Here is a 13,133-nt window from a genome sequence, read left to right as displayed (position 1 = left end):
GCTGCAAAGGTAAAAAACATACTCTCCAAAGCCAGGAACACAGCATCCATGGGACCTGACAACATCCCAGGCTGCGTTCTACATGAACTACTGAATGAATTGGCACCCCACCTAAGTACCATGTACCTAAGCCTCACCTCTGGCTTTGTGCCCACTGAATGGTGCACAGCAACGATTATCCCACTCCATAAAGGGGGAGCCACCATGGACCCCAGGAACTACCGCCTCATTAGCCTGACAAGCCTGGTCTGCAAGGCTATGGAGCGTATCATCATGGAACTTATAAACAATGACATTGGCAATCTCCAAATTCTGGACCCTACCCAGTTCAGGTTTGTAAAAGGCAGATCATGTCTCCTAAACCTGATAGACTTCTTTGAAGCGGTCACCAAAGCCTTAGATGAGGGTAAGGTGGTTCACACAGCCTATCTAGATCTCGCCAAGGCTTTCGACACCATCCCCCACTCTGGAATTATAGACAAACTCACTAAACTAAGTATAAATCCCTATGTCACAAGATGGGTTGCCAACTGGCTAACTGACAGAACCCAGACTCTAAATCTAACTTCAGACCAGTAACAAGTAGAGTATCACAGGGTTCAGTCCTAGGTCCTCTCCTGTTTGGTATCTACTTCTCTGAAGTACAGGCTAACACAGAAGGTCTTTGGCTAACAAAGTTTGCAGATGACTGCAAACTAGGAGCCATAATCAAAACTCCTAACTATGTGGACATCCTACAAAAGGGTCTCACTGAGACAGATGCCTGGTGTCAATGCCATGGCCTCAAGCTCAATGCCAAAAAGTGCATTGTCATCCCCTTTGGTAAAAACTCTGTACCCATGAACTACCACATAGGCGGTAGTTTACTTAACACCAAAAGTGTGATAAGAGACTTTGAGACACAGGTGGACAGTAGTCTCTCCTTTGATAATCACATCGCCACAGTAGTCAGAAAATCCTTCTACGTGGCACACCTCATCACAATAGGTTTCTCATCCAAGTAAAAAGAGGTCATTGCTCCCCTCTACTCATCACTCATTGGACCCATTATAGAGTACAACTCCCCTTTTGGTATGTACCTCACAAGACATCTATAACAACTGGAAAGGCCACAGAAATACCTCACAAAGATGATTACCGGCCTCAAACAGATGCCCTACACAGACCGTCTCAAAAAACTCCAGCTTTACTCCGTAGCATATCGCCTACTCAGAGGGGATCTCTGCCTAAAATACAAAGCTATGTCAAACCCAGAGCTGTTGGACATGCTCCACATAAAGAAATCCCAATCCCTCCGAGCTACACGCTCTGGGGACCTAAACCTTGTCACCACAGTAAACAGAACTTGCTGGAGGGATAGATTCCTGTCTCAGAGACTTCCCATACTCTGGAACAAACTACCTATCTATATCAAACAAAGCTCTTCATTAGCACTCTTCAAAAAAATCTTGATGATTGGATGGGAAATAGGAAATTCGCCCCGGGGATTACTTCTGTGTCTCTGTTCAATAGTGGCACAGGAAAATAATTTTCTTGGGTGGCGAAAGCCAGGGTACCATTTGGCTAGGCTTATATAGGCCCTGGGGCCAATAGCCTAGTACCTACCTATGAATGCTGTGATGGGCACAAGCATATATTACTTTTCACTTAGATAAAAAGAAGTAAAGCTTGCTCACTGAAACTGCAACTGGTGACTGCCGGACAGAAAAATCTGCATAATTTCCCAGATTTTCTGTTTTAATATGTAGTATCTTTACTTTCAGTACTTGTTACGATGAGCTAATCGTAGCACCGTTGTTACACAATGATGTATTATTTATGTTGAATATAATGCATGCAGCTTGTTTGATGACAGTATTCACAGTCAGAATTATTTCATTATTGAGATGTAGGATCTGAAAACTACTTTTAAGTTTCGATTGCATGTGTATACAAGTGGCTGCATTTTGCATTGAAAACATAATGTGAAGAAAATTAATTTTTTTTTAAGTTTCACTTGTACACTTTTTGTGCTTTTATTATTATTTTTTTTTTTTGTTGTTGTTGAAGGCACATTGATGGGAGATGCTGTACTGATGCTGAATTTCTGCCCAAGCTTCCCAGAAAACACTTCTCAGTCCAACAAGGGGGAATTCATCTTTCTTGTTGACCGTTCTGGTAGTATGGGTTCTCCAATGAGTAAAGAGTCAAAATCCCCACAGCGGATCAGCAGTGCTAAGGTAAGAAGGCCAGCTTTAATGAATCCCTGGACTGTACTGAAGGCCTGAGCTGCAGTTGCTTCTTATGAATAGAAGATGATCTAGTCACCGCTAGTGCAGTTGACCAGTAAGAGGAGCTTTTGCGAGAAAGAACAGATTTATTGTTTCCTGTCCACCATATTATCAACCATCTAGCACTTTTAACTTTTTTTTTTTTTTTTTTTTTTTTTACAGAAGCTTTATTTGTTCCTCCCAGTTGCCAGTAATTAGCAGTGTCCCAGTGCTACTGTCCTGGAAGTAGTGGTATGCCTTTGTAACACCACCCTTATTGGGGGGGGGGGTATATTGTCTGCCCCTTTCTATCCCCATTGCCAGATTTGCAAGGATGTTAGTGGCTAATGTAATCCTAATTGGTACAACCTCAGTAATAATCATGAACATCTATTCATTAATTAATTTTTATTCACCAGGTTTGTTGCACTGAAATGGAGGCCCTTTTACAAGGGAGATTTAGGAGAAATGCCTTATAATTAACCATATAATTTATAAAATACCTTCTCTGCACCACCTTACTAATACTTGAAAACCCTAATCCTACTCCTAACCTTAAACTACACCTTTCCTCAGAAAAACGCTTTCTGTAATACTATCACTGCACAAGACAAGCTCACACACACACACACACACACACACACACACACACACACACACACACACTCAACACTCGGTCTATCCCCTTACATAATTCTTACCCTAACCCACATGTGACCACACACACAATCTCCCAAGCCTACATCCCCTTGACAGTCAGTCTATCCCCTTACCTAACCTTTAATTTAACACTAGCTTACATGTAATTGCGCAAACATGCTTAACCCCTAATGATGACTCTTACAATAAATTCAAATGCTTTAACGTTAAAAAAGTAACCATACTTACAGCCTTACCTGCAGAGTGTACTCCTCCCTTTGGTAACATCACAGTGACCAATGCTACATGTGACAGTTCGCACATTTGACATATTTACCCTCTCCACGACACTTTCAACAAAGCTGTCAGTTGACCACATAACATATGTGCCAGTTAACATTTAAATGCAGAGTTACCAGTTAAATGAACAATCACAAGATTTATTCTTGAATACAATATAGTGGAATGTTGTTGTCATTTGTCTTTCAGCTTTTCCCAGTAAGGGGTCGCCACAGCAGATCTCCGGCCCGCTAATGATTGGCAGTAGATTTTTACGAAACGCAAAGGTGCCAGCTCGACGCTCAACCTTCAATGAAGATACACCCATTTACGCATGCATGTCTTTCGAATGCTACCCAACCGCGAGGAGGACATGCAGACTCCACACAGAAGACACTCCCAAGCCCAGCCAAGAATCGAATGGGAGAACCTCTTGCTGTGAGGTAACAACGCTACAGCCGTACCACCGCGGCAATCAAATTTTAGCCAATTTTACATTATTACTTATTTAATAATCAAACACCCTGATTACTCATATTTCACTTTGGCCTTCTCAGTGTTACACATGACCATGGCTTTGGTTGTATTCTCTTTTTATTTCTTTCAACCAAACATATTTCTCCTGCCTGGCTTGCATACACTAGGCTGCCCTGAATACTGCATTGTAAGTTAGGGATCTTTATCCTTACTCTGCAGAACTTTTTACACACTAATATATATATATATATACTTATGTATTTATTCTTCCTCATTAATGAGGCATTTAAACTGTCAATGTTTTAAGATGTTATCCATAATGGCAGTAATCTGAGTCTTGTTCTTGGGACCATGAAGTAGAAAGTACAGAGACTGTCCTCAGATGCCAGCAAATATATGAATAGATTGTTACCTACTTAGCAGTAGAAGCATATGATGGTCTTATTGCATGTTTTATAAGCTTTTATATTGCCCAGCCTTTAATCTTTCATTTCTTATATTTTCACAGGAAACTTTACTCTTTCTCTTGAAGAGTCTGCCACTTGGCTGCTATTTCAACATCTATGGATTTGGTTCCTATTTTAAGTCTTTCTTTCCGTAAGTATGCGTTAGAAAGGATTGTTACAAATGATATCTTTTTAGCTAGGGCACATAACTTCCTGATACATCGCCATCCTAACAACTGGGTGCTATGTGAGTTGCTAAGAAACCAAAATAAGGAGTTGAACTTGTCCTTCATAGGAATATACCACAACCAGAGGAGGGGGCTAGTTCCTGTGATTTACCATTTTCTGTCATGTAAAGATGCTTGAGTGACAGTACCAGACAGCAGAACCGTCTGCAGAAGCTCATTAAGCATGTTTTCAGGGATGACACATAGAGTTTGCTCCCACAACATGTTGCAGACAATAGTAATGAGAAATGAGTGTATATCATAAGTCCAAACGCTCACATGTCCGAACGCCAAAACTTCGAACTGTGATGTTCGAAGTCTAAAAATAATGAAGCCGTGGAACATCGAATTCTTTCCTAGGGAAAGAATTTGGTGGGCCAGTTCCGTGGCTTTGCTATTTCTTCCAATGTGGTGTGATCTCGGAGTTGGTATATTTAAGTAGGGTGTGTGTGGGTGGCACAGCCCCCCACCTTGGGGGGTGTGGGGGGCTTTAGAAACAGTATTTAGTGTTCGTGTGTTTCTGGTTTTCTACCGGAACAGTGATTTTTTTTCCCAGGGAAAAAAATCGCTGTTCCGAGTGTTCAGAGTATTTAGTTTTCAAGCTTTTGGGTTTGATATTTACATAGTCGAAGTTTTGAAACTTCGACTATGTGATATAGACCCATGAGAAACAAGGAGTTTGGAAAACGTGCAGTCCCAGCTGGCCATGCTGCACTTATACCGCTCAACTATCCTTGATTTTCAGGAATGTCCCTGATTTTGACTGCAATTTTAGCTCTGTCCTTCTTAATCCCTCTCAAAACTGGTGACTCTTGGAGTAAAGATGGTGAATTGCACTTAATAAATAATGACCCTAATTAGAGTTATTTACTTCTTTTACTTCAGAAAATGTATATTAATTCACATTAATTTATTCTGTCAATGTCTCAAGGTAATAGTACTAATATTTTAAAAGTGTCCCTGATTCTGTTAAGATTTGTCCCTGACTGGTTGAGAGCTAGGAAGCTGAGCCTGAGATTAAACTTAGAAAGATATCAGCCATCACTTCTTACTTTCTGAGAGATAAATATTTGCAGTTACCTACTTCTTGCTTTCTAGATGGCAGCATGGAAAGCTCTGCATATGAGAGCTAGTCAGCACTGCTGAATGGGAATTAAAAAAAAAATCTTCTGATACTAGAGTATTGGATACATTACCTTAGGAAATAAGAAAGGAAGATTTAACATTCGCCATCTTGTTCTTTGATCTGGTTTGTACCTGAAGTGACATGCTTATTGGCTCATGATTTCACAGCTTATATTTTTTTAATATTTTTGGTCCTTGCCTACACCACTGGCAAACAGGGAAGAAATCTCCACTGTGGCTGAAGAGAGGATTTTGTCTTTTGCTGGGTAGTCACTAACTTTGATGGAGAAAAAAATAGCTGTACTCCCATGATGGCTGTGTGCATTGATGCTAAGCCTGCATCTCACCATACTGGTGTAAACCTACATGCCTGAGCATTTACATTGACACAGTTGACCTGCAGGGTCTATATTATATGTTCGAAGTTTAAAAACTTTGAATGTTTAATAATCGAATTTAAATGTTCGAAGTTTCAAACATCAAACATATAATAAAAAAAAAAAACAACGGACCTTATCTGACTAGTGTGCAACCCCCACAACGCCCACTCTTAAAAGATACCAACTCCGAGACCACACTATAGTGCGGTAAAGGGAAGATTTCTACAGCCATTAGTTTTGTTTGCTTTTTTTTTTTTATACATATGTTCAAAGTTTTATAACTTTGAACATTTAAATTCGATATTTTAATGTTCAAAGTTATAAAACTTTGAACATGTGATATAGACCCGACCTGCGGGTGAGGAACCTCATTGTCCAACTTTACTAGAGGGTTCCCTGGATGCAGCACAGTTTATACTTTGCTTGTATGGAAGGGCAGCTGGAGATGGTAACTTCTTCCTTCTTTTCTTGGCAGCAGTTTCTGAGTTATGAGTCAGTCTTATGTTGCTGACAGTGCAGTCAGGTGTCCTACCACTGCACAAGTAGAACATTTGGTGGCTTAACAACCTTTAAGTAAAATATTGCACATAATTAGCTATTCATTTACCATGCTTGCATTGTTTTAAATAGGGTTTAAACTGTTTTGCTGATTACCGATACACTTCCATACTTCAGAGAGGAGCAAATTACAGGAATTTATCCATGGACTCTTTGCTTGTGTGCTGTTTAAGTTTTACAGGAATGTTTCACATCATTCAGTTTGTATTTTGTTTTGTCGCTTTACCAACTACAAAAGGATTATATTTAAACCTTTCTTTTTTTTTTCTTTTTTTCTTAATTGGAATTAATTCCCCACAAAACTAAAATTTCTTAAGAGATGGGTACATATAGACCACTGACACATACAAGTTAAACCTTATGAGAAATAATTACTTTGTTATAGTGAATACATTGTATGCTCATACTTTGTAATATATCTTTCTGTCTTTATTCAGAGAAGTTTGAAAAGGTTTGTAAGTATTTTACATGGAGAATATCTGAAGTCAGAAATATGAACAGGTGCTATTCTTGTGTGTGTGTGTGTGTGTGGGGGGGGGGGGGTTATTCTTAGTTTTTCAGGCCGTTCAAGGTCCTGTGCTGTTGCACATTTATAACTTACAGAGGAAGCAGTAACCAATGCTTATTTGTAATAGTAAGAAACAAGCTTGGTTTTTCCTTTCAATTTTGCGAACATTTAGAACAAATTGTCTAAGAATGTTAGACATGCAAATTGGCCATTGACAATCCTATGGGAAATTGGAAGTATGGTTAGAAGGTACTGATTCCTAAATCAAGTAATATTTTTAGTCCACAATTTCTACTTTATTAAAAGAAAGCTTAATTCTAAGTTTTAAGACTAACTTACTTTCCTGCATTACTATAGTAAGCGTGAACCTGGCCTTACTTTCTAAAAATGTGTATAATCTTTTTATTTGTACATTGATTTGAAAAATGGGCGGCGCTGTGGTACAGCACTTAATGTTGTCACCTCATAGCAAGAGGTTCTCGGTTCAATTCTCGGTTGGGGCACTTTATGTGCATAATCTGCATGTCCTCCCTGCATTCACATGGGTTTCCTCCCACATTCCAAAGACATGCATCTGGAGCATTTTTCCCCTGGCCTCTGCTGAAAATAGGCTCTGTCCGAGTCAGACTTTCCCGGCAAAAAATGTTAAATAAAATAAAAATGTCTATGTTGCATAGTTTTCTTTATTTCCCTGCATTACAATGTTCTATGCATTTGTATATAACTACAGTGCAAGTCTGCCTTATTTTGCAAAAAAAAAAAGAAAAGGAGTATAAACATTCTTTTGAAAAAATATTATAGCTACAGAGATCTGTAGTACTTCTCTTATCAGTTAAAATATTTATCTGTACATTTTATGTAGTTGTAAATGCCAGACCTTTCTGAGGAGCACGTTTCAAAGAAGTGAGACTCTGTGAAATAATGTATTTTCTAGAAAATATTTCACTTTTACCCACTTCAGAACACTCTAAGTGACACATCTGTCCTTTTTGCTTGGGTTTATCTGGGCTCTGCTTCAGAAGATCTGACAATTTTACTTGCTTGTTTATTCAGTAAATTCTGTTGCTGCTCCTGTCATGGACTAGTTACTTTGATATTCTCTATACTGTAATTCTCCGTTTCAACAGTGACAGTACTTTATATCCATATTAATGCTTTGGATGTAGCCAAAGTCAGACCTCCACTTGTTGCATATTATCTGTGTCAGCTGTGTATATTACCATACAGTGCCATACTCAAATTATTAATGTACACTGATGTATGTTTCTTTACTTCACTTTTGAAACAATCACATTTGTATATTTGGAATGAATCTTCAGTTATGTGTTATTGTTAAATTTATTGTATTTTGTAAATTTCTTCTTGGTTTCACTGAAAATGGTCTGCAAAGCAGCTGTACAATCTAGTCTGGTAAATAAACACATAAATAAAAATATCTGGCTATGAGGAGATGTCTTCTTCTCCTTTTCACTGCCTACAACAGACGTCATGTTATAACACTGCAGTACTGTTTTAGCTTGCTGTTTGTACATCAAAAAAGAAAAACTTTACAGTTTCTGTATCAAATAAATAACTTCTCTAGAATTTTAAAGTATAAATTAAACTCATTCCATTTCCTCTAAGCAAAGAGTTCCCTGCTATAAATCCAGATGAATTGCAGGGCATAATCATAAAAGGCTAGCTTAAAATATTTGAGTATAAACTTTCATCAAAGAGAAGCATTATATTACTAAAATAACACAACAAAATGTTGCCACCTGACAAAGCTGATTTAAGCAAAGTGGCAAAGATGAAATTCTCTTTTTCACTGAAGGTAGCAAACATTAAAATTAATATATTAAAGTTAATGTATTTTCAAAAAAAATTACATTATTTCTACTTGTCATCTTAATACCGTCTAAGCTGTTTAAAATCATACATTCATCATTGGCTAAATGTATTTGGTCTTCTAAATCTGTAAAAGTCTCTTATTAAAAGTAATCACACCTAAACAACATAGAGGTGTCAACCTACTGGACATTTGCACTTTCTTTTCAATCATTATGCTAATCAGAATACTCGAAGCTGTAGCCATCAACAAGGAAGACCCTACCTGTGTGGATAAATATATGTACCAAAGCCGTGAACACATACAGTTGTAACCCGTTGATTATTCCCTTTTTAAAAATGCCAGTATTAAAATGTCAGTATTTATTTATAAATCTGGAACAAATCCTTCCACAAATTAATGAACTAAACAAATTTAGATAATGTTTATATCTTGTTTCAGTATATTGACAAAAATCCAAATATCTTACTAGCTGGAATTTTTCACAATTTCTATTACTTCAAAATAAAACTGTTTGAGACTTAATTTTTAAAAATGTAAAATCTGCAAATGATTATCACACAGATAGGGTACTGTCTAAATGATACATACCTAACACTGATACATATAATATGGAACAGCATAAAATCTATATTTTATTATGATAATTCAGAAGAATATAAAATAAAGTAATTGTCACTTTTATACCTTGCACTAACTTCAAAGAAAATTATTCATAATACTTACAACATCATTCAGATATATTTATTATTATTATATTATTAGTTATTATAGTTCTTCAGTATGGCTTGCATAGGACTCTGACATAAATAATTCCTTAATATGGCAAACGTATTCCAACTAAATAAAAATGTGTAACTCCTAAGAAACTGTACTGTTACATTTTTGATTTTATACATTATATATGACATCAACCAAAAAAACTACATAATTCCAAACTTTCCAATAAATTATAATGATTGCAACATATATAATGTAGACATTCTATACATCATTTGGGCATGTCATGATACAATACAAATCTGGAAACAATTACATAACAAATAAGGGTTATTAGGCATGTGTAATAATATCTAAATTACAAAATTACAGTTTGGCATACGTGTCCAAGTAACTTAAGTAAATTAATGATATTTGTAATAATTTTTATGTTCATTAAAGCATATGTAAAAAAAACTGTCAGGAAGGAAATATTAGAAATATTTAACTGTGATTTCCCAAACTTTAAAGAATGCTGGATATTTTTTTCCATAGCCTAACATGAAAATATATTTTAAAAGAAAATGCTGTTTCTTACATCTGTTGTTACAGCACATACCTGTGGCTATGAATGTAAATGCTCAGTTTAAGATTTTTATATTGTAAATGAAAGTATCCTTATTCAAAATGATCCAGTTGTAACTCTAAATTAGTTGAGAATTATACACATAATTCTGTATGAGTTCCTAAATGTTTATTTTCCAGCGTCATATATTTCTATGGTAACCATTTAAAATCTCAGGCTGCACATTACAAAGTCCTGAGATGTGGAGACCAAATGGCCAAGAATCCAGACTCACACATAGGTCTAGATTGCCATTTCTCAGGATATTGCATTTTCTCTGATGTATGGGGATCTCCACAGTTGTTTTTTGGTTTTACATATCATGTTAACGAGGAAAATATCCATTATTTGGATGCTGAGCTTAGAAAAAGTAATAATTGTCCAGGTATGATGAACTGGGGGTGGGATATGGGTCATGCAGTGGTCTACTTAGCATGTGAATGTGCATTTAAGTATCCTGTTTTTTTAGTTTTTCTGGTTCAGATGAAGTCCAGTATTGTTGTTAAGGGACAAAAGAACTTAACCTTGTTATATTCTTTAGCATGAATATTTTTAACATTATTTTTTCAGTATTTTCTTCACTACACAATGATTGCTTTTTTATTGTGGCTTTGAATAGCATTCTTGGTTATTTGAATTTATTTTTATGGTTTGCTTTACTGGTGGATTTCATTGTTTTTGGTTCAGTATGATAATTTATTTATTGTCAAATTCAGAGTCCATAATTTTATGTATTTAACATTTGTTAACCAGGAAATTCCGACTTGGAATGAAGCCAATTTTCAGTGGAGGCCCAGGGAGAAACACTCCAGATGCATGTCTTTCAAACATGGGAGGAAACCCACATGAATGCAAGGAGGACACGCAGACTCTGCACAGAAGGCACCCCAGCCGAGAATCGAACCAGAGAACTTCTTGCTGTGAGGCAACAATGCTACCGCTGCACCACTGCACTGTCCATAATATTTTGAAAGAAAATGGTGTTTCTTATGTCTGTTACTACAGGCCATACCTATGCTATAAAATGTAAATACTCACTGTAAGGATTTTAGCTTGTAATTCAGAGAATCCTTATTGGAAACTTATTATACAAATAATTATTTATGCATTCCTAAACTTTCATTTTCCAGCACCATATATTTGTTATGGTAACCATTTAAAATCTCAGGCCTGCATTGCAGAGTCTTGAGATGTGGACACTAAATGGGCAAAAATCCACATTTGCTCACAAGTCCAGATTGCTTTTTCTCAGGATATTTCCTTTTCTACGATGTATGGTGTTATCATCTAGTAGTGCTACTCCTAGACCTTCCTCCCTTTACCCTCTTAGCTCTTTCAGTTTCTGACAAAAAATGGATGGACAGTTTCCTACAGTTTCTCCTGCCAATCTGGTTGATATGGGCATCCTGAGACAGTGGAGTAACTCCCCCATGTACACGGACAGCCCTGTACTACTAACCACCTAGGAACACAATTTGAGAGAGATGCAGTTATATCAAGCACCTAGTGTCATTGCTCCCCCCCCACAAACCCATATATCTGGCACTGAGAAGGTTGGCAACATGAAAACTACACCTCAAACATCACCCACACCTACACAACACACTCCCACATATGTGGAGGCCCTCAACAAGCCATACCCAAAGAAAAGAGACCTCTGAGGCATAAACGTACGCAAACTCCACTGCCCACCACACCACACATAGTCCACACACCTGTGTCTCACAGCCACTAAGGCCTAAATATAAACCCAACATATTAGTCATAGGAGACCCCATTGTGAGACACACAGATGTGCCCCTCACCAGGCTGGATAAGAAGAAAGTCATGGTTAGTTGTTTGTCAGGTGCCAGAATCCGCCATATCACCAATGCACTCAAGTCTCTCAACAGGTACTATTTATGATTCCGTTGTAGTCCATGTTGGAGTGAATGACTTGAGATGTACCTCCCTGGACTATATAAAGAGAGACATGATCGAGCTCGCTGAGGATGTGTTCCAGGCAGGTATGTCTGTAGCCTTAAGCAGCATTCTACCATCACCCAGAATGATGCCTCAATACAAATAGAAAATTATTGACTTTTTAACAACTGGCTTAGTTTCTGGTGTCATTCAAAGGGGATCCAGTACCTGATAGCCTGGGATTACATGATTGACAAGCCATGAGGCTTTGCCAGAGATGGCCTGCATCTGTCTGCCTTGGGCTTCAGGCTCCTGGCAAAGGCTCTTACCTCCCCCATAGTGCCTTTTTTAGGCAATGCCATGAGGTCAAAACTACCAACATGAAAATTTCATCAAAACATAAATTAAAGATTATGCTGCTAAACGCTAGGTATCTAAACATGAAACTGCACTCATTGCAAGCATTCTTAACCCTGGAAGAAGCTGACATTTGTGCAGTCACAGAAACCTGGTTTAGAGCTGTGGAGAGCACCCCAGCCATACCAAATTACTCATCCTATCATTCATTCAGATCCCAAGTTGTGGGCAGCAAAACAAAAGGAGGTGGAGTTGAAATATGCATAAAAGACATGCACACCTCTAGGCTGGTCAAACAAAATTATGCACAGGAAATACTCCAGGTGCAGTTAACAATTGACAAGACCCCTATTCAAATCATAGCTAGCTACAGGACTCCAACTCTGACTCAAGATGCCTACTCCACCTATCTGGGCCTTTTCGAATTTATCAAGATTCAACCCTTTACCCTGATCCTGAGTGACTTTAACTATCCAACCATAGATTGGAAGAAATACTCATGCCAAAACACAAATGCCCAGAGATTCCTTGATTTCATCAATGCAAATGCCTTGGACCAGTTGAGTCACCTCACAAGAGGTGAAAATATTTTGTACTTGGTATTAACCAACATGAGTAACCACTGCAGCATCCCTACAATGTCATCATCCCTGGTAAGATCCGACCACAAAGCAGTCACTTTCAAAGTCACCATCTCCCCCAACCCCCTCCTAGCTGGGAGTCAAGCAAAAAAAAACTTCTCCAAAGCTGATTACAACCTCCTGAGGGAAGGTATAAACAGCTTCACAGCCCCCTCCCCCTCCACAGAAACTGGCATATATGTCCAAACTTACA

General features: G+C 37.8%; 1 protein-coding gene across 1 annotated transcript in view; it reads left to right on the top strand.

Annotated features, from left to right (window-relative positions):
• LOC122790553 (von Willebrand factor A domain-containing protein 5A-like) overlaps positions 1-13,133 on the top strand; it is a 384,622-nt gene that overhangs the window by 306,192 nt on the left and 65,297 nt on the right. Inside the window, exons 7-8 of the mRNA XM_044058101.1 lie at positions 2,050-2,219; positions 4,153-4,241. Coding sequence (XP_043914036.1) covers positions 2,050-2,219; positions 4,153-4,241 — 259 coding nt within the window. The remainder of the gene's footprint in view (positions 1-2,049; positions 2,220-4,152; positions 4,242-13,133) is intronic.

The sequence above is a fragment of the Protopterus annectens genome, chromosome 16.part0 (genome assembly GCF_019279795.1).
Source record: "Protopterus annectens isolate FY-2018-M chromosome 16.part0, PAN1.0, whole genome shotgun sequence".
NCBI lineage: Eukaryota > Metazoa > Chordata > Ceratodontiformes > Protopteridae > Protopterus > Protopterus annectens.
The sequence above is the reverse complement of the archived record's forward strand: the minus strand, read 5'-3'. Positions and strand labels throughout refer to the sequence as shown.